Source organism: Camelus bactrianus, chromosome 17 (genome assembly GCF_048773025.1).
Source record: "Camelus bactrianus isolate YW-2024 breed Bactrian camel chromosome 17, ASM4877302v1, whole genome shotgun sequence".
NCBI classification, from domain to species: domain Eukaryota; kingdom Metazoa; phylum Chordata; class Mammalia; order Artiodactyla; family Camelidae; genus Camelus; species Camelus bactrianus.
Genome location: NC_133555.1, coordinates 3247853 through 3270669, shown reverse-complemented (window position 1 = coordinate 3270669; position 22817 = coordinate 3247853). Strand labels below are relative to the sequence as shown.

Sequence of the window (22817 nt, the reverse complement as noted above, 5' to 3'; positions counted from 1 at the left end):
TTACCCCACGTGGCCTCTGTGGTCTGTGGCAGAGCCAGGGGCCCGGCCGTGAGCCACACCCATTCTGCCGACCACAGGAGGGACCCTGAGCCCCAGGTCGGGGTGGCCACCTACTTCTTCTCAGCTTTAAGGGAAGACTCTTCCATCTTGTCCCCCACGGCCAGTGAGGAGGCGCTTCCTTGGATGTCTCCTGACACTGCTTTTTTGGGTGAGTCACAGTCTTCCAGGCCTGGGATGGAGGGCAAAACGCTGCAGGAGAGGCAGGGAGGGGAGGGAGAGCTCAGCAGAGGTACAGCCTAAGGGGGCTTGGAGCTGGGGTGCCCAGGCAAGGGCCCTTGCTGGGTGCTGCCCCTTCAATGTTCCAGTTCTGAGAGAAAAGGGTGCGGGTGCTTCTCCTCCCAAGGTGGGTGAAGGGAGACCCCCCAGGGACCCGGAGAGTCACTGGAGGTCGGCTTCCCTGGCTTCTGTTTAAGGCTGCAATTGCCCTGTGTCCATGAGCCCAGCACTGACCACTGGAAAGGCCTGCTGAGGGGGCTCCGCAAAGTGAGTGGAGGAGGCAGACAGGAGGCCAAGGAAACAAGTCCTCTGGTACAGTGTGATGGGTTGACTGTGTCCCCCTAAATCTTCATATTGGAGTCCTAACCCCAGGACCCCCGAATGTGACCTGATTTGGAAACTGAGTTAAGATAAAGTCACACCAAAGTAGTGTGACCTCCACTCTCATCTACCTGGCGTCCACCAGGTTCAAGAGTCTAAAGTCCAATTTCTGATCAAGCCTCTCCCCAGCTCGAGAACTATCAATGGCTCCCCATTGCCTGTATGATCAGGTCACAGAAACTTTTAGTTACAAGCCCTTCCTCTGCCCATCCAGTGCCTGTTTACCCTTCAGCAGGGCTCCTGCTCCAGCTGGTCCTCCCAGGACTCCTCATGAACTGGTCCACAGAGACCAGCTCACACCCGGAGAGCCCGGCACTGCCGCATCCTGGGAAGCTTCTACTGTCTCCTCTCCATGTGCTCAAGGGTCTCATCTCACCAGCCAGGCCCGGCCCACACCTCACATGCCTCTGGTTCCACTGACAGAGTGGCTCGACCCAGAGCAGATGGGCGGCAGGCCCACAGTATCACAAACCAGAGCCCCGCTGAGAACCGCCACGGCCAGTTAGGGAAGCTGCCCGGGTGCGGAGGTGGGGAGGTCGCTTAGGTGGAGGTTCGAGGGCCAGCTCTGCCATGCCCTGTCACTGCACAAGCAGAGAGCAGGCACCCTCTTCCCGGGGCCTGGCTAGACTCCCCTCTGAAGGGGTCGAGGTGCCTGAGGACAGAGCAAGCAAGGCCTCAGGAGGCGGCCCCCGGCGAGCCTCCCTGGGCCGTGGGCGGAGGCTGGCGTGAACAGCTGGCCAGGGCGAGCACCGTCACTATGGGGGGCCTGGCGGCAGCTGGCTGCCCCCAGCCCCGGGCCCGCCACTCACAGCGCCAGCCTCGGAGGGGGCCTGGCGGGTGCGGCGGGGGAGGCTGTGGGCACAGCTGACCCAGGGAGAGAGCGGGCTCCCGTGCCTGCCCCTCCTGCCTCCCCCGAGGGGCGTGTGATCAGGTGGCACACGGCGAGGAGCCTCCCCTCGCATGCGGCTGGCACCTGCAGTTTGCGAAGCCTGTGCTTGACAGCGTACAAGGAGCACTGCAGCTGACACCGCCTCCCGAGGACCCAGGGCACCCGCAGCGCTGTGTCCCGTCTGACGTGCTCCCCGTGCCTCGGAGCACCCGGCCGCTCCCGCTCCCAGGGGCTCTGCGGTTCACAGCGCGCGCCGCAAGGCAGGGCCGTACAGTGCGGGAAGCACCAACCGGGCCCCCGGCTCACGAAGCGCTTGGGAGCAGGCTGGTCTCCGGGGCTGGGCAGAGGGCGCACGGAGTCACCGGACTCTGCAGCCCACGGGGCACAGGCTTTGTCAGGCAGGTGGCGCCTGACAAAGGACTTGGTCTTCCACAGATTTCAGCACAGCGTGCACAGGGCTCCGTAACTTTCTGGGAATACTGCAGCTCACACAGGCTTTGCAGATCACCAGGCACGCGACAGTTCACAAAGGACTTCGTCATCACAGGGCATGTCACCCCTCACAGACTGATTCTCTGGACTCCCTGCTCTGAGAACAGTCCTGAAAGAACGACGTCCCCCTCCCACCGAGAGAGGACAAGTGATGCCACCCAAGCCATGTGTGTGGCAGAGCCTGGCCCCCGCCTCTCCAGGCCCTTCCCTGTCCTCTCTGCTCCCTGCACTGGAGGGAGGGGCTGCACAAGGGCCACCCAGCCCAGCCCCTCTGTAGGGGGGGGTCACCCCCCAGACTCCCACATCGCCCAGCAGCTAGGCGTGGAGACCCCCACTTCACTCTCCTCTCCCTACCACGCTTGCCGGATGCCAGGCCGGGCCCTGTGGGGTCACGCATGGCAAAGGCAGGCCCAGGTGCTGGCAACCGCACCGACAGCTGGGTGAATTTGTGCTCTGTGGCCCTGAGGTGTGGACTAGGCTGGCTTCCCATCCCCTTCCAGTCCTAGGTGGACAGAAGTGGCAGGAGGGGGTCTCCTGAGACTTTCCGCGCTGGGCACACGTCAGTGAGCAGGGTGGAGAGCAGGCAGGTGGCACTGCGGGGTCCCCTCGCCTCCCACCTAACCTACCCCTGCTCCCGGGATGGGCCATGGCTTGGCATGTCTGGGGAACTCCAAGCACCACTAGACTGAGAAAAGGAGCCAAGCTGAGTGGGGCGCAGGGGAAGGGCCCCGGTGGAGGATGCCCGACAGCAGGGCATTCCAGCCTTGCCCCTCCTGGGCCCCTTCTCCACAAACCTGCTGGGCTGCCCTCCTACTCAAAGCCCCGACATTTGCCGGCTGCACCCAAGAAGGGGGCAGTCGTCCCGGCTGGGGAATCAGGGGGCCTCTGTCTTGCCTATAGCTAATCTGGCACCACCTCCACCATCCCCCAACCCCTTGGGTTGGGGAGCACATGGTGCCTCTTGGCGTTTTCAGGAGGCCCCTTTCTCTGCAGGGCCAGCCCTCCTTGCCCTCTGTCACCTCTTTGGTCGCCACCCTGCTCTGTCCCCGCTGCAGCTCACGAGCTCCCATCACAGGGCCTGCCAATAGCATGACCTCTCATGGCCACGAGGACCCCAATGAGGGAGGAGGGGAAAAGCAGCGTCCAGGTGGGTGCAGCCCAGACCAACGAGGCCACCACCTCCTCCAGACGCCACCCCGTGTGTTCCAGTCATCCTCGCGGCCCAGCTGCTGCCCACTTCACCCAGAAGCTTTCCTGACGGCTCCAGCCTGCTGAGCCCTCCCTCGGTCGGGGCTCCCATGTGCCTTCCATCTGGGGGCCCCTCGCACATCCATCCCCAGAGCCTCAGAATGTCGGAGAGAAGCCAAGAGGGCAAGGAAAGGGCTGGGCCAGCGTGGACCCAGTGCCCAGCACAGGGCTGTCCTGGGGATGGGGTGGGGGGTCACCATCCACTGAACAAATGAAGAAAGGAAAAAAGGTTCAGGGGCAAGAGGGTGTCAGGGGGCTTTGGCCTCATTCAGCTCTGGTCTCCAGGCTGGTCCTGGCTCCCAGCTGCAGCTGTTTACTGGACCGTGGGCCTTCACTGGGCCTTGCATTGGGGGCCCCATCCTTGGGGTCAAAGACGAGGGCCATGGCAGCTGCCCTCAGGGTCCCTCTCTTCACCCGTCCCCTCAGCCTGGCTGCTGTGCGTGGAGGGGCTCAGAAGGCCCCCTCCCAGGTGGGCCGACGAGGAGGAAGGAGGTGCAGCGGGAGCAGCCCAGGAAGCCTCCGTGGGGAACAGGCTCATGCTGGGACTGCAGGCCGAAGGGCAGATGTGGACAGGTCGGTGGAGCAGGCAGGGCACAAGCTAGTGGCCGGGGAAAGAATGGGACCTGGTGCTACCAGAGCAGAGAGGGTGGGCTTCGGACAAAGTAGCCCATGCCCTGGAAGCTCGCCAGCCAGGGAAAAACGCCCCTTTCCTCCTTGTCGGCTGCAAGCACCCACAGAGCACCTCCGTCCCCTCTTCAAAGTGGTTTTTAAAAGCGCGTAACATAAAACTGACCATCTTAACCACTTAAAGTGTACAGTTCAGTAGTGTTTCACATGTTCACATTGTTGGGCAACAGGTCTCTAGAATTTTTCTCATCCTGCAAAACTGAAACTCTGTCCCCCTTTAGCAACCACCATCCTACTTTCTGTCTCTGTGCATCTGACTCCTCCGGGGACCTCGCGTAAGTGGGATCACACAGTGTCTGTCCTTTTGTGACTGGCTCATTTCACTGAGCACCATGCCCTCCAGGTTCACCCTGCTGCGGCAGGTGTCAGAACATCCTTCCTTTTTAAGGCTGAATAATATGCCACCGTGTGCAGAGACCACATTTTCTTTATCCGTTCTTCTGTCAATGGACACAAGAACTGCTTCCACTTCCTGGGTACTGGGGATAGTGATGCTATGAACATGGGTATGTGGACATTTCTTTGAGACCCTTTCAGTTGTTTTAGGGATGCACCCAGAAGCAGAATTGTTGAATCGTACAGTGATTCTAAGTTTAGTTCTTTAGGAACCCCCATACTGCTTTCCACGTGGCTGCACCCTTCAGCAGTGCATAAGGGTCCAATTTCTCCCGATCCTCACCAACACCAGTCAGTCTATTTCTGTTTCTAATAGCAGGCACCCTGATGGGCGTGAGCCGGTTCCTCACTGTGCTTCTGACGTGCATTTCTCTAACGCTCGGTGCCCCTCACTCCTCACATCCCGGGTCTTTGGATCAGCGAGGGTGGAGCAGGTCCAGGTCTTGTCCACCTCCAAACCCCCAGGGCTGAGCATGAGGCTGGATGTGAAGCAGTTGCTCAGAAACTGAAGGAACAGCATAACTTTAGGCTGCAAAAGGGCGGCCTCTGGAGAGAGGAGCCTCCCATCACTGGGGGTGTGGCATGGGGCAGCTGGACGATCATGGCAGCCAGCTGTCAGCAGACACTCTGTCTACCAGCCCTTCCTTGTTTTGGCCCCAGTCTGCCTCCCTGGGACAAAATCAGCCCTCGGTCATCATTTGGCGAGCACTTCCCCAGGGCCTCCGACATGCTGGGCCCTGGGCAGGAGTGGAGGACAGGAAGAGAAGGGAAGTGTGGGGTCAAGGGCATGTGGGGCAGGACACCCATCCCTTTGCTGGCTAAACACACATGGAGACCTGCAGCCCCTTTCCCACCCACTGCCTGGGACTCAGGGCAGGGCTGTCCCCAGGCGGCCCCACAGCCTCTCCCCGGTTGTCCTTGGGCTGGTGTGTACCCACCCTCCCTCTCTGTTTGTCACAACCCATCTACTTGCTAGTTGGGACCCCTCCCCAACCTCAGTGGGGGCTCCAGGGCTCCTGGGCAGCCAAGAACCTCCTTGGGCTGGAGAGGGCCGGCTCCTCTTCCTGCTCCCAGGCTCTTGCTATGACGGCCCTGTGGACCCCGAGCCCACACTCGTAGGAGGAGAGAGAAAACTGAAGCACCCCTAGCCCTGGGGTCTGGCTCCCAGCCCTGCCCACCCCCTGCATCTCCTCTGAGACCTGTCACCTCTCCCTCTCTGGGCACAGCTGATCAGCGAGTCTTCACATACTCGTCCAAGTTGCACATTTAGGGAAAAAGTGGATGGGCTAAGCACAGAGGTCTCCCCTCCAGGCTGCCACCAATCGTCACTCACTGGATGCAGCCCCATGGGCGGCCAGCTGAGTCACACCTGTCCATCCCGCCCATAAAGACATCAGAGGGGTTTCACCCAGAGCCTTCTTGGAATCCAGATATTCTAGGCTGATAGCACGTCTCACACGACTGGTCTGGTTACCCTGCTGGCGGAGGAACTGGGTGGGAGGGTGGTTTGGAAACATGTCCACGAAGTCTTGGACACTCCTCTCCTGCACCAGGAAGTAGGGTCTCATGCCCCTCTCTCGAACGTGGGCTGGCCCTGGGGACTCCCATAAAGTGGAGGTGACGCTACATGACTTAAGAGGCCACGTCATAAAAGGCAATGCAGCTCCCACCTGGCTGTCTCTTGGGACACGTGCTCTTGGAACCCAGCCGCCACCTGGAGACTCCGGGCGAGAACTACCCGGCTGAGCCCAGCCAGCCCCCAACTGTTGGCTCTCAGAGGCAGTAACAAACAATTGTGTGGCTTTACACCGCGAACCTCGTTTCAGTTACAGGTAGTAGGAATGGCTGTTATGGAAACGTTTTCTCATAGAGATTCCATTCCCTTTTTCCCTAAGTGCTTTCAAACTGTCCACCTGATAGGCCATTTCAGAAGAAGGAGGAGTCCAGCTGCTTTATAGTTTTAGGGATCTGCCCCTTTCCACGTTCAAGAACCAAGGTCATCTGTGTGCATGTGCTTCTCTTATTCTTTCCCCATCGTTCCTCAACACTTGTTGTAAGTGTACCATTGAGTCCTTTCCGAAGCCCTGAATATGACAAATTAGGAGCCTGGAGGTCATTTTAGTGATACCAACAGCAGCACTGACAACCGCAGTTTGTAACCTCTCGGGAGGTGTCAGTGAGACACAGTAGTTCACACGTATGATCGCCTCGTCCTCACAACCCAGTACAGCGAACACTAAGCTCATGCTCACTTTACAGGCACAGATACTGAGGCACAGAGAGGGTAAGTGGTCTGCCCGGGTCACACAGCTCAAGGTGGCCCGACTCCTCCTTCCTGCCCCCTCATCTAACTCAGGCATAGGCCGCCCTTTTCCATTAAAGGCCATCCTTTGAGGACAGAAGCCAAATAAGAGCTACCAAGAAAGAGTTTCTGAAAATGCCTTCACTGTCCTTCCTTGGCACCTTCCAGCTGCTTCAGCTCATCCTCATTTCGGGCCCTCCTGACGCATCTTCTCCCTCTGTCTTTGGTTATTTCTTACTTACACCTGAGCAGCCCCACTGCTCCGTCTTCCCTTCTCCCTGGCATTGCTGATGCGCTTCAAAGACCTCCAAGCCCTCCCCAACTTTGAGTCTTGGCCGGGGATGGGGGTGCTCTGACCCTGCTCTCTGTGCCATCGGCATCTGCCCTTCCTAACGTCCACAGGCTCCTCTGACTCCTGCCTTCTCCATTCGGCATTCTGGAATGCGGGGGCCACGGCGTGACCTCCATGCCCCAGGAGTGGATTTCCCCCAACTCTCTATAGGGTCAGGCAGACACTCTGACAAAAGGCCAACTCAGTGCCCTGGGGTGACACTGGTGCCAGCACTCCTAGAAAACTGAGGGCCTGGTGGGAGCAGAGGGCTGCCCAGACTCAGTGCAGTGGGGGCACAATCACAGGCGAGTCCCTGCCTGCAGGCAGGGCCTGCCCAGGCACCCCAGAACCCACCTCTGTTCCCCAGTACAGCCATCAGCAGCACCATGAACCCCGCGCTCCTTCCCTCGCCCAGGCTGTGTGCTTCTCGAGAGATCCACCTTTGCTGATTTCACTAGCCGGGGCCCAGGCCCTCCCACAGCACCAGCCCCTCCCTCACTCCCTTCCACCCTGCCCACCCCTCACCTGACTTGTGTCCTGCTTTACCTAAACTTGTAGTTCTCTGGCAGGAAGTAGCCCATCTTGCAGTCCTGTTGAGCCTGGAAGATCTGTTTCAGCAGATTCCGCCTGCTGACGCCATATCCATTCAGAACGCAGCCCCCAAAGAGGAGCTTGCCCCCAGCGAACATCTGTTGCACACAGGAGGGAAAAAGCGGGGCCTCAGCGCACCAGCACCGCGTCTCCAGGCCGTGCCGCGGGCGCTCAGAGCTTGTCCCGAAGCCCAAGCCTTTCTTTGCTGGTTCTGGGGAAGGGCGTTGCCCTCCCGGAGTCCCCCAGTGGGGAGTGACTGGGTCTGTCCCCAATCCAGGCCTCCAAGTCAGAGGACAGTCCCACCATCCCAGCCTTTGCTCCCTGCAGGCCAGACCAGCTGACACATCCCTCCCCAGAGCCCTGGTGCTGGAGGAGTGCCTGCCTGCTCAGAGGCCCCAGCCCGCGCTGCCTCTAGCCCGCTCATCCATGTGCACCAATGAGCTGGTCCCCTGGAGGGCAGGAATCTTGTCCCACTGCTCTCTGAACCCCACCCTCTACACATCAGTCTCAAAAGAGAGGCCTGTCCAGAGATTTCTGTGCAAGGATATCCATTAGTGTTATCTGTTATGGCCAAAACCAAAAAGGAAATAACAAACATGCAACAAAAGGAACACAGGTAGAGAAATCAAATGATTCTTATGCTGCGGTTAAAAATCCTAATTAACAAGCAGGACCTCAAAGTCAGAAGAAAAGCCTAGACAAGCCAGACACAGGGGTGCGGCCCAGGGCTCCCAACAACGCTGGCCGAGCAGGCGCCTGGCGCGGGAGCAATGAGGCCGTCTGGGCGATGTGATGAAGTGACTGTTTTCTAAATTGCATTTTTCAAAATTTCTACAATGAATATATATGTTTTTACATACCCTATTTTTAGTAAAAAGTTACTTAAAAACCAACGGATGAAGAGAATTTGGTTCTCCGGGCTAAGCATCACCTGTCCCTCTGTCTCCTGGGATGGGGGACACGTGGGGTCAGTCTGGGGACAGGAGGCCGGGCTTTATGCACTGGATGACTCCGGTCAGTCCTGCTCCCTGAGCCTCAGCCTGGATGGGGGAGGGTCCCACGGCCTGCTCCCGGCCCCCCACACCTAGAGACTGGGGTGGCAGGAGTAGGGGGCGGGGCCCCCAGGCCCCACTCACCAGAACCATCCCCTGCGTCACCCCGTACTTCTTCACCATCAAGGGCGGGTCCCTCTGCAGGGGGCTGTCCAGGTCATACCGCAGCAGGCGGTAGGGGTCATGCCGGCACTGCCGGAAGAGAAAGGCGTGCCCATCACCTCCGGGCCAGGGGTATACTCAGACTCCCACGTGCTCAGCCAGGCCAGGCTCCCCCTGAGTCCTGGAGTCCTGCCCAACACCCCTCCCACCTCCTGCCCAGCGGCCCTTCAACCCCTGCGTGCACCACTTCTTGGCTGTCCCTAGAGGACGTCCTGGATCCATTCAGGGCCCCCTACTGGTAAAGGCCATCACGGAGATGGCTGCCCCCACCACGTGACATCCACTAGCCCAGCATCCGGGGTCTGCAGGGCTTGCTCATTCCCTTTGCCTGGGAGAAGCCCTGCAGAGACGTAAAGGTGTACGTGTTCCTGGGGCACCCGTTTCCAGGATTCCTCCACCCTCAACCCCACACTAGCTGCCCCTCTGGACACCTCCCAGGCATTCAACCCAGTGCCAGCACCTGAATCGAGCCTACATCTCAAGGTGGGGCCTGGCCAATCCAGACTACAGTGGGCGCTTCCCCTCCCTTTTCTGGATGCTGCAGGTCCGTTAATGTGGCTAACGTGTAGCGTGACATTTCCTGGTTTTATCCGTCTTTTATTCCAGATGCCCCAGCTGTCTTCCCTGAACTTACAGTTTAAAATGTGAAACACAGAGCTGCACCTGGGGTTTCACCTGTCAGTCCCTGTGGGATGCGCCGCAGTCCGGCCTGTCCCCCGCCCTCCTCAAACCCCACTGCTCACTGCCCCAGCCCTTCAACCACCTCGGGTCAGGCCCTGCCGCCCGCAAGCTGCCTGTGGCCAGGCCAGGCCCTGTGCCTTCCTGTGCGCACAGACAATTATTAGTGAGCAATTAATAGCCCAGAGAGAAACTAAAGTCAACTCTAACTTCCCATGTGGGCAGGGAGTGCATCTGTACACCGGTGGGTGCAGAGCAGTGCTCGATAAATGCTCACGGACTCTAACTAAGTTGGAACTGGCTCCAGAACATACATGTGGCTTTGACGTATGAGACTTGTAAAAAGCCTTCTGGTGTCTGATCAGAAGGGTTCCAATGCCAAGCTCCAGGCACTGCTGGAGTGCAGGCCCGAGGGTGGACGCTCGGGGATCAGGCTGGAAGGGGCATCCCCAGGGCAGACAAGGGAACTTAGAACTCAGGGCTACAGCCAAAGGGAGACAGGGCAAAGGCAACGGCCTGGAGAGGGCACAGGGCGAAGAGGATCTAAGGAAGCCGGCAGTGGACATGAAGCTCTCCTGCTCATGGGGCACCCTCTGCTCCACCTGGTCTGGAGACGGGCCACCGCGTGAGATGTGCTAGCTGACGCAGAGTGACCATGAGGCTCAGAGCGACACTGTAGCAAGGAGGTGGGGGTGGGTACACACAGCCCTGACTGACAGACCTCTGGGACTTGAACCACAGAGAACCGCTGCCTCTGCTGGGACCACTCACCCACCTGCCAAAACCCTCTCACCCTGGGAGACCCTGGCTGACCCTCAGGGGGGGCCAGCCCCATTCCCGGGCTCCTACACACTCAGGCCTGTCCTCTAAGCCCCCTGTCGGGGCTGATATCAGTGTGGCCCCCGAGCCTGGCACAGGACCTAGACACAGGACCCGGCCAAACACTGCTGAGCCCCAGGGCCCAGTGGTGAGCGTGTCTCTTCTAAATACTCCAGGACATGACCACACACTGCAGCGAGTGCTCTGGAAGAAAACTGCAGCCCCCTGACCTGTCTCAAGGTGAGGAAAGGCCCCCACCTCGAGTGGTGACATCCATCCAGGGACAGGAGGGGAGTGGGAGAGAGAGAAGAGGGTTGTGGACGGTTGGGAGTGTGTGTGCAGAGGCCCAGGAGAAAAGGAAGTGAAAGAGGGCCCGTGTCCTCTCAGCCAGTCCCGGCCCCGCCAGGTCTCCCCCGCCTGCCCCCTGGGCCAGCCCGGGACCAACCTGGATGCAGGGCGAGGCGCGGCCCTGCTGCCGGTGGTTGTAGAGCGTGTCCAGCAGCCACTGCAGCTGCCCTGAACTGGAGGGGTTCTGGCCCGACACTATCCCGAACACCAGCACCTGGCTGGGGTCACGGGGCGCCGACAGGAAGCACTCCAGCTCCACGTCGGACACCTGGGGCACCCTCACCATGCACCTGCAGCCTGCCCGGACGTCCTCCTTGCGAATGAGCTTCCGCAGCACCAGTGGGCAGTCTGAGGGCGAGGCTGCCCACCTGGTGGGGCTGCGCATCTCTGCGGCCTTCCCTCTGCGAGGAGGAACCAGAGGGTGGCGCTCAGTGGGAGGGGCACGGACCCCTGCCCCCAGGCCCTGCTCCAGGTGGACAAGGCCCCGCCACCATGGGGTCAGAGTCCAGCTGCAGGCAGTTCTAGCCTGGCCTCTGCCACCAACATGCAGTGCCACCTTGGATGGGTCCTCTAACCTCTCTGTGCCTGTTTTCTCACATGCAAAATGGGATCAGCATGGGACGCATTCATTCATCCAACAAAAATTTGGTGTTGTCCCGAATGCCTATCTTTCTCTCACACCCCATGCCCATCAGATCCAACAGCAAGCCTGTCCGCTCTGCATTCAAGACAAACCTGGAACCCGGCCACTTCTCCTGCCCCCCTCCTAGTACCATGGTCCAGGCCTTGGTCATTTCTTGCCTGGATGCCCACAAAGCTCACCTTGTCACCTTCTCAAGTGAGATCTTCTCTGACACAACAAGCTTCCCCCTTGTCCCCAGTTCTCTCCCTTAGCATCGCTCACTATCTAACATACTGCATGTTTTCCCTCTTTATTTTGGTTATTGTACTTCTCCATCCCAACAGAACATAAGTGCCACGAGTCCATGAGTTTGGAGTGTTCTCTTCAGTGGAATAATAGTAAAGAGGCAATAGATATTCAACAAATAGTCAAGCCAATACTTAGCAGGGACCTACCACGTGCCAGAGCCGCGCAGGGCGGCTGCAGGCTGCGAGGGGCTCTGTGTTTGGGTGGGGACAAGCACCACCCAAACAGGAGGCGCTGCTGGGGCCCTGCTCTGACTGCCGCTGCCACGCACCCCGGCGGGCGTTTTGCAGCGCCCACAGCCCTTGGCAGGGACACCGTCTTGGTTTATTTTGTGATAATCCGGAGCAGAAAACAGAAGGCTCCTACCAGGTGAAGGGGTTGCCCAAGTTCACACAGCAATTAAGTGGTTAAGGGCTAGGATCAGAAACTGGATCGCCCTAAAACAAGGGCAATGCAAGGAATTTACTGCTCATAGTTACTCAGAGGCTCTTTGATACTAAGGAATACTTGCTAAATACACTTAAGAATTATATTCTTTTTCAAGAACCTGAACATCTGGGCCAGGGGCAGTTTGGACCTATTAATCACAACTTATACCAAGATAAGTCTAAAGTAGATGAAAGATTTAAATGTGGGAAATTAAGCCATAAAAATTCTAGTAGAAAATATGGGAAAATTATTTACAATTTTGGAGGAGGGAAGGCCTTTCACAATTATGACTTAAAAGTCCAGAAATCATGATAGAAAAAGCCTGATAAGAGCACTCACCCTGGGAGACACAGAGGTAATCTGCAAAGACTGGAAGAATACACGTATTTTTTGGCTCCATGTCCAGGTAGTTAAGAAAGTCTCCATCAAATTTCACTAACTGATCATTTAGCTAAGCAGAGACTTCAGTGACCACACGTGACAAAGAATACAGTCTTCACAAAAGTAGCTGAGAAAGGTCACTAAATAAACAAACAATTACAAACTACAGGAAAGAACAACAAACCCTAGAGAGAGGGGAGTATTTGATTTCTAGAGTTACTACATTATAATATTCAAAACATTCAGTTTTCAACAAAAAATTACGAGGCATAAAAATAAACAAGGGAGTATGGTTCATTCACAGGAAAAAAGAAATGAAGAAAAACTGTCCCTGAGGAAATCCAGATATTGGGTTTACTGGACAGAGATTTAAAATCCACTGTCTTAATTATGCTCAAAGTGCTAAAGGAAACTATGGACAAAAAAGCTAAAGGAAACCAGGAGAACAATGTCCTACCAAATAGAGAATATCAATAAAGAGATAGAAATTATAAAAAGTAACATATCAGAAATTTGAGCTGAAAAGTACAATAAATGAAATAAAAATTCAGAAGCAAATCTGAACAGGCAGAAGAAAGAATCAGCAAACTTAAAGATAGTCCAGCTGAGATTATCCAACCTGAGCAGCAGAAAGAAAATAGAATTGAAAAAAAATTAGTAGAGCCTAAGATATCTGTGGGACATCATCAGGAATACTAACATACATATATGGGAGTTCCAGAAGGACAAGAAAGAAAGGAGCAGAAAGAATTGCCAAAAGCTCTCCAAATTTGAGTTTTCTCCAAGAAGCTCAATAAGTTCCAAGCAGGAAAAATTCAAGGAGATCCACACTGAGATGCATTATAATAAATTGTTGAAAGTCAAAGACAAAGAGAGAATCTTGAAAGCAGCAAGAGAAAAGTGACTTATCATCTACAGTGGGTCCTCAATAAGATTAACAGCCAATTTCTCATCAAAAATCATGGTGGCCAGAAGGCAATGGGATGACATATTTAAAATGCAGAAAGAAAAAAAAAATATTAACCAAGAATTCTATCTTGAGCAAACTTAGCCTTCAAAAATGAAAGAGAATTCAAGAATTTCTCAGATTAAAAAAAAAAAAAGCTAAGGAAGTTTGTCACTAGTAGGCCTCCACATGAAATGTTAGAGTCCTTTAGACTGAAGTGGAAGAATACTAGACAGTAACTTGAAACTATATGAGGAAATAAAGAACACTGGTAAAAGTAAGTAAAGACAAAACCAGTATTGTTATATTTTCAGTTTGTAACTCCTTTGTTTTTTCCTATATGATTTTAAAATACAAACATACAAAACAATAATTACCAGTCTATGTTCACTGGGCACACAATGCACAAAGATGTAATTTGTGACAACAACAACGTGGTGGGAAATGGAGTTGGGAGACAGATTTTGTATACTATTGAAACTAAGTTGGTATTAATTCAAACTACATTGTTCCTGTAATTCCCCAGAGGAACTAAGAAAATACCTTAAAAATATATAGAAAAGTAAATGACAAGGGAATCAAAACCATACACATTAGTCACGGTTCTCTACAGAAACAGAATCAACAGGAGATATATATAAAAGGGAATTTATTTTAGGAATTGGTTCACATGGTTATGGAGACCAAGAGGTCATACCATTCGCTGTCTGCAAGCTGGAGAACTTGCAGGAAAGCTAGTGGTATAATCCAATCTGAGTCTGAAGACCCCAAAATCAGGGGTAATTCCCAGTCCCAGGACAAAAGAGGCCTAAGAACCACGTGGCTGCTGTGTAGGTCCTGGAGTCCAAAGGCCCAAGAACCAGGAGCTCTGGTGTCTGAAGGCAGGAAAAGATGGACTTTCCAGCTCAAGAAGAGAGAGGAGGAATTTGCCTTTCCTTTGCTTTTTCGTTTCATTCAGACCCTCAGTGGACTGGATGATGCCCCTCCACATTGGTGAGAATGGGTCTCTTTACTCAGTGTACTGAATCCAATGCTAATCTCTCCCAGAAACAGTGTTTTACCCTCAGCCAGTTGACACATAAAATTAACCATCACACTATACACTAAAAGAGAGAGAGAGAGATGAAAAGTCAACAATGGAGGAACTGAGGAACAACAACAACAACAACAACAACAACAACAACAACCAAGATTTACAGAAAACCAATAAAAGAGACGGAGAGAATGGGGTGGGGGGAATGACCCAACTATATGCTCTCTATAGGAGGCTCATTTTAGGTACAAAGACTAAACTAGGTTGCAAGTGAAAGGATGGAAAACTGCAAGCCAATAATAACCGACAATGAGCAGGGGTGGCTAAACTAATGTAAGACAAGAGTAGACTTTAAGTCAAAATTATTTCAGGAGAAAAATTAGACCTTATATATAGAAAAAAGGGTCACTGTCTCTAGAAATATAACCATTATGAGCATATATGCATACAACAATAGAGCTTCTAAATATATGAAGCACAAACCAACAGAACTGAAGGGAGAAACAGAAAATTCTACGATAACAGTTGGAGATTTCAACACCATGCTTTCAAGAACAGAACAACTAGACGAAAGACAAACAAGGAGACAGATAATTTGAAGAACATTACAAGCCAACGAGATCTAAGAGACATATATAGATCATGTAACCCAACTACAGCAGAATATACATTCTTCTCAAGTGCACACGGAACATTCTTCAGGATACACCACATAATCACCTATGAGAAAGTCTCAATCAATCAAAAAAGAATGAAATCATACAAAATACCTTATCCAACAACAATGGAATAAAATTAGAAATTAGTAACACAAGGAAATTTGGAAAATTCATAAATATGTAGAAATTCAGCAACACATTCTTAAACAGCCAATGGATCAAAGACGGAATCACAAGGGAAACTTTGACACTAATTAAAACAAAACAAAACAAAACAAAACATACCCAAACTTACAGGCTACATTGAGAGCGGTACTCAGAGGAAGATGTGTAGAACTGAAGAAGAAAGATTCTAACCAATCTGACTTTACACTAGAAAAACAACAGCAAACAAAACCCAAAGATACCAGAAGGAAGGAAATAATAATGACTGAAGTCAAGATAAAGAAAATAGAGAATAGAAAAGCAATATAGAGAAACAACTAAAAAACATTGGAAAAAGATTAACAACATTAATCTTCAGCTAGACTGACTAAGAAAAAAGAAAGAAGACTCAAAGCACTAAAATCAAAAATGAAAGTGGGACAATACTACTGATCTTACAGAACTAGAAAGGATTTTAAGAGCGTTTTGTGAACTGTACATCGGCAAACTAGATGCCCTAAATGAAATGGACAAATAGAAACACGCAAGCTAGCAAAACTGACTCAAGAAGAAATACAAAATCTGAATAAGCCTCTAACAAGTAAAAATACTTAGGAATAAATGTACCAAGAAAGTGAAAGGCTCATGCAGTGAATGCTATAAAACACTATAGAAAGAAAATTTTAAAGACCTGAATAAATGGGAGACATGTGCTTGTATTGAGAGACCACTGTTACGACAGCAATCCTACCCGAAGTGATCTATACACTTGGCACATTTCCCATTAAAATTCTAACAGCCTTTTTTTTGCATAAGGGGAAAAGCCAATCCTCAAATTCACATGGAATTGTAAGGGGCCATGAATAGTCAAAACTACCTTGGCAAAGAAGTACAAAGTTGTGGAGGACTCAAACTTCCCGATTTCAGAACTTACTATAGTGCTACAGTCATCAGCGCGCTGTAGTACTGGCATGGAGACAAACATACAGGCCACTGGAGTAGAATGGAAAGCCCAGAAATAAATCCTCCCGTATATGGTCAAATGGTTTGTGACAAGGGTGTCAAGACCATTTAATGGGAAAGGGCAGTCTTTTCAACAAATAGTGCTGGGAACACCGGGATCCATGTGCAAAATAATGAGGTTGGCTCCTAATCTAACACTGTATACAAAAGTTAATTTCAAATGGATCAAGGACTTTAAATGTAAAACATAAAATACAACTTTTAGAAGAAAACATTGCAGAAAAGCTTTACAACATTGGATTCATCAATGGTTTCATGGATAAGACACCAAAGGCAAGGAAACAAAGGTAAAAACAGACAACTTATACTTCATAAAAGTAAAACTTATGTGCATCAAATGTGCAGGTACTACCCACAGAGTAAAAAGGCAACTCACAGAATGGGAGAAAATACTTGCAAATAATATCTGATTGCAAATAATATATGAGATTAATAAATAATATATGAGATTAATATTCAAAACATATAGATAACTTTTAAAACTCAAAAAAATTACAAACAACCCGACCGAAAACTGGGAAAAGGACTTGAATAGAAAATCCTCAAAAGAAGATATGCAAATGGACAATAAGCACATGAAAAACTGTTCAGCATCACTAATCATCAGGCAGATGGAAATCAAGCCCACAGTGAGACGCCCCCTCACATCCATTTGGATGGCTGCTATCAAAAAACCCAGGAAACTGGAATGCTTGCCCTGTTGGTGGGACTGTGAAACAGTACAGCCACTGTGGAAAACTGTATGGTGGTTCCTCAAAAAATTTTAAAAAATTAGCATACAATCCAGCAAATCCATTATGGGTATATACCCAAAAGAACTAAAAGTGGGTCTTGAAGAGATATTGTACACGTGTTCATAGCAGCACCATTTACAATAGCTAAAACGTGGAAGTAACCCAAGTGCTATTGGCAGATGAACGGATAAGCAAAATGTGGTTATACACACAATGGAATATTATTCAGCCCTTAAAAGGAAGGAACTTCTGCTGTATGCTGTGACATGAATGAACCTTGAGGACATTATATGAAATAAACCACAGAAAGTCACAGAAAGACAAATACTGTATGATTCCACTTACGTGAGGTACTTAGAGTAGACAAAATCATAAAGACAGAAAGTAGAATGGCGTTGCCAGGGGCTGGGGGAGGGTGTCAGTGTTTAATGGATACAGACTGACAGTTTTACAAGATGAAAAGAGTAATGGAGATGGATGGTGGTGATGGTTGCACAACATTATGAATGCATTTAATACCACTAAAATGTACACTTAAAATGATTAGGATAATAAACATTATATTATGTGCACTTTACCACAATTATAAAATTGAAAAAGAAATGAATAGATGCTCAACTTCACTTATAACAAGATAAATACAAAGGTGGAGAGAAAAAACAGCCACAGAAAAAAAGACACATTCCGTCAAAGGAGCAACGATAAGACGGAGCTGACTTCTTAGTAGAAGTGTTGGAAGCCAGAAAACAGCAGAAAGACAACTTTAAAGGCTGGATAAATATAACTGCAAAACATAGGAAATAGCCTTCAAAAATGAAAGTGAAATAAAGATATATTGAGGAAAAAAAAAAAAAAGACACCAGCAGACACACTAAAACAATTCTAAACGCAAAAGGAAAATGATCCAAAATGGAAGCATGAAGAACAAAGAAAGAAGACAAATAAATATTCATGCAAAAGGAGGTATCACGACATATTTCACAGTCATTAAAATATCATAAGAGAATTTTTAAAAAAATTTATTTCAACATATTTAAACATTTAAGTAGGTAAATCCCTAGAAAAATCCAACTTACCAAAATAAACACAAAAACAAACAGAAAACCTGAACAGTCCTATCTGTATCAAAATTAAAAGTTTTAATTAAAATCTCCACTGAAAAAAAATTCTAAGACAAATGGCTTCACTGGGTAAACTCTACCAAATATTTAAGGGAGAAATAATCAAGTACATACAAGCACTAGCAGGTAACAGGGGGAAAAAAAACCAAATACCTCCCAGATTGTTACACTTTAAAAGGCCAGTCTGATGAGAACATGACAAGAAAGGAAAAATTATTGGCCACCCTCTCTTGTAAATACACGTACCAAACTTCTACATAAAATATCAGCAAACCAAATCTAGCGATATATAAAAAGGGAACATATCAAAACCAAGTTGGATTTATGTTGGGAATTTAAGATTAGTTGAACATTTAAAATTTAATCAATAAAACTCACCACAATAGTAGAATAAAGGGAACTATCACATGTTCAATAGATGCAGAAAAGGTATTTGATTAAATTTAATATCAATTCACGATAAAAAAAATGCTTAGCAAACTAGGAATAAAAGAATACTTCTTTAACCTAATAAAGGGTCTCAAAACAACACCTAGAGCATAACAGAAAAAATACTGAAAATGCTTCCTCTAAGATGGGACTGAGACAAAAATGTCTACTATTACCATTTCTGTGGAACATTGCCTTGGAGGACTTACCCAGTGCGGCTAGGCAAGAAAAGAAATCAACAGGTATAATATTGGAAAAGAAATGAGTCTTGCTGAAAGCAGTTCTGTGTATGTAGAAAATCCAAAAGAATCTACTGATACACTATTACAAGTGAACTGAGCAGGATTGTTGGGTAAAAATTCAATGCGTAGAATACAACGTGGTTTCCAGTTCAGATTCAGATTGAGAAAGCATACTGCTCTTCATCTCATTAAACTAAATACTCTGAACAGAATATGCTTTTTAACCAGTCTGATGACTCTGAAAGGCAAATGGCAGCCGGTGGGTTGTGGGAGGGGAGCAGAAAGCCAAAACTTGCGGCGCAGTCAGTGCGGTGGTGTTTCCTGGTTTTACTTTTTCCCCTTCCTCACATCCCAGCTTAGACTTGAGGAGGACCTGAATCAAGAGAAGTGAGCAGTGGGACTGGTTAGTAAAAACTCCAAGCAAAGACCTTCCTTCTAGCCAGAGGACTCAGAAGAGAGGGCCCTGGGATCTTGAGAGTGTGGAGAAAATTCTCTCCCTGTCTCCTCTTGCCCCTCTCCTGGCTCTGTCACCAGGCCACTCCCAGCGGCGTCACCACACTGCTGTGGCAGCAGTGATGTGGGCACCTAACAACTCAGGGAAATCTGTCCCTCCGGGTAGAGGGACAAGGAAAAGGAGCCCCTGCCGGGCAGCGTGTGGGCGGAGTCCCCACTGTTTCAAACATCCCTCTTCTCTTGCCACTTCACCCAGGGGTAGGCTGGGTTGTGAAAAACCAGGTCAGAGTGTCAACAGCTACAACTCGAATCAGAGAATGGGGCTGCTGGGAGCTGGCGAGTGTGGAGAAAATCCTGCAGAGGAGGGAGCGGAAGGGAGCCATTTTCACACATGCACTGACATTAAGTCCTGGGCTCACATCCAACATGTGCACACATAGAATACCCCCCAAAAGCACAGCAAGAGCTTTCAGAACTAAACTACCATAGAAACCGCTGCCCTAGTTACAGAGTGACCCCTGAGTACACTGAGTACAGTGAGGAGCAGAGCTAAACAGCACCGTAAATACTAGGAAAACGAAACCGACATTGGAACCATTACTCACAGAAGACAAGACAGAACTTGCAGGCAAAGAGGTTTTAGACACAACATCACAAGCACAATCCAGAAAAGAAAAAAATGATAAACTGGGGAGTATCAAAATAAACTCTGCTCCACAAAAATACTGTAAAGAGAATGAAAAATCAAGCCACAGATCGGGAGAAAATATTTCAAAGTCATATTGCTGATAAAGGAATTATATCCAGAGTAAGGACTCTCAAAACTTAACAAGAAGAATACAAATGACCCAATTTAAAATTTTGAAAAGATCTGAACAGATATTTCACCAAAGAAAATACATGAATGGCAAATAAGCCCAAGAAGAGATGCTCAACATCATTAGTATTTAGACAAATGCAAATTAAAATGGTAATGAGATACCACTAGACATCTATTAGAATGTCTAAAAGGGGGGGGGGAAGCTGACAATATCAAATAGTGACAAATATTTGGAGCAACTGGAACCCTCCTACATTGTTGATGGGAACGTATAATGGAACAGTCACTTGGGAAAATAGTTTGGCGGTTTCTTATAAAGCTAAATATACATTCACATACAACCCAGCAATCCAACACTAAAGTATTTACTCAAGTGAAATGAAAAGCTATGCTCATATAAAAACCTGTTCTTGAGTATTTATAGCAGCTTTACTAATAATCACCAAAAAACTAAAGACAATTCAAATATCTTTCCATGGATGAATGGATAAATAAATTTTCGCCCTTCTATGCAGTGTGCCTTATGCAGAGAAGAGGTAACACAGGAGACCCGGGGCTGCTGTCTTTAGAAGGACCTGCTTACAAGGCTGGCCCCTGGCTGGGTCTGGGAACTTCGCACTTGAACCATTTCCTACACTACGCCCAGACTGTTTGTATAAACAACGTGATTCAAGTTGAACACTTGCTTTCCTTCCAGCAGCCTGGAATTCTGACATTTGTTAGGCAGAGAGTACCTACGTGACCAGCATCCAATAAAAACCTTCAACAACACGGATGAATCTCACATGTCTCATGCCAAGTGAAAGAAGCTAGACTCAAAAGGCTATATACAGTATAATTCCATTTACATGACATTCTGGAAAATGCAAAACCATAGCTGCAGAGAACAGGTCAGCCGTGGTTAGGAATTACGGGTGAGGGAAGAGTCTGACTACAAAGGGGTAACATGAGGGAATTTTTTTTTTTAGTTGGAGGGGAAGGTGATGAAACTGTTCTGGGTCTTGGCTACAGTGGAGGTTATAGAACTCTATGCATTTGTCAAAACTCACGGACTTTTACATGAAAAAGAGTAAAGTTTACTATAAGGAATTTAAAACTAAATTTAAATTGAAATAAAATCAATTACCTTTCTATAACCAGGAACAAACAGAAAAATTAAAACATAATTTATAAGAGCACACAAAAATTAAATACCCTAGAATAAATCTAATGAGAGACACAGAAGACCTCTATGCTGAAAAATCACAATATATTATGGAGAGATTAGAGAAGCTAATTTTGAATAAACAAACAGATATACCATATTCATGGATTGACATACTCCAATATTACAAAGACATTAACAACCAAATTGAAATCCCAGGACAATTTTTTAAATAAACGGGATTATTCTAAAATTATATGGAAGTGTAAGTGGCCAAGAATAGCAAAACAGCTTAGAACACAAAGACTGAGAACTTATTCTGTTGTATATCAATACTTACTATAAAGTGATGATAACTAATACAGTTTGGTGTTGGTAAAGTTTGAACAAATAGGGAACAAAATAAGGACTCCAGAAAATGACCTTTGATTTACACACATGGAGCCCCTCGATTTATGACAGAGTCTGCACCAGTAGGGGGTGCTGGATCAGTTAAGTATACATGCGGGGGGGGGGGGGATCTTGGCTCCTACTTCATGTCATACACAGAAATCATTTCCAGGTGGGGGGTGCATAAATGCAAAAGTTACAAGGTAAAAACCACTAGAAGGCAACTTGGGAGAATATCGTCTTGTTGTTCGAGTTCTTAATTAGGGTACCAACACTAATTACAAAGAAAAAGATTGAAAAGTGGACATTAAACTTAAAACTTCTGTTCATCAATAGACACCACTGCCAGAGCAGAAGTGGGAGAACCATTTCCAACATGTGTAACTGACAAAAGTCTTGTATCCATAATATATAAAGAACTACAAAATATAAATTAAGAAAAGACAACCAGTAGAAAAATGGACAAGGGGACTGAACAGGCACTTTGCAAAAGAGAATATCCAAAACGGTCAATGAACAATTGAAAAGGTGTTCCACCTCTGCAGTCACCAGGGCAATGCAAATTAAAACCCACTTAATCATGACAGAATGGCGGTAATTAAAATGACTGACAACAGCCGGCGTAGCAAGGATGCGGAGCAACTGGAACTCTCATACACTGCTGGGGGGAGTGGGACTTGATACCACCATTTTGGAAAACTGACAGTTTCTAGCGGGACATACACATACTCCACGACAGCAATTTCATATCCAGGCATGTGCCAACCAGAAATAAGGACAGACGCAAATACCAGCACAGGTTTTTTTTTGTCATCACCAAAACTGTATCCAACCCAAATATCCGTCAGCATTAGAATACACAGACTTTTTAATGGAGTCATAAAATAGATTACTACATAGCAATGAAAATGAGCAAACCACTGCTACATGCAGCAACACGGGTACATCTCACACTGTAACACTGAGCAAAAGATGCCAGACACTAACAAATGCATATTGAATAGTTCTATTTAAGTAAAGTTAAAAAACAAACTAGCCTTCCCGTCGGGGAGGAGAGTGGGATTACTGACTGTACTGACTGCGAGGGGACGAAAGGGAATTTCTAAAGAGCTAGCAATGTTCTGTTTCTTGGGCATTATAGGGTATGTCCACTTTGTGATACACATTGAGCTATACAGTTAGGACTTGCTCATTTTTTCTATATTTTATATAATTTTTAAAGTTAAAACATGAGGGATATATAATTTTTTAAAGTTTTCTAAGAACCTCATGAATCAGATGATGTCACT

The 22817-nt window shown here is 48.8% G+C and overlaps 1 protein-coding gene across 1 annotated transcript in view; it reads right to left on the bottom strand.

The window, feature by feature from the left end:
• Window positions 1–22817, bottom strand: part of C17H3orf20 (chromosome 17 C3orf20 homolog) — a 64052-nt gene that overhangs the window by 4028 nt on the left and 37207 nt on the right. The window contains exons 12-15 of the mRNA XM_074344267.1: window positions 10750–11053; window positions 8730–8837; window positions 7549–7691; window positions 115–249 (exon numbers count right to left, since the gene is read on the bottom strand). Coding sequence (XP_074200368.1) covers window positions 115–249; window positions 7549–7691; window positions 8730–8837; window positions 10750–11053 — 690 coding nt within the window. The remainder of the gene's footprint in view (window positions 1–114; window positions 250–7548; window positions 7692–8729; window positions 8838–10749; window positions 11054–22817) is intronic.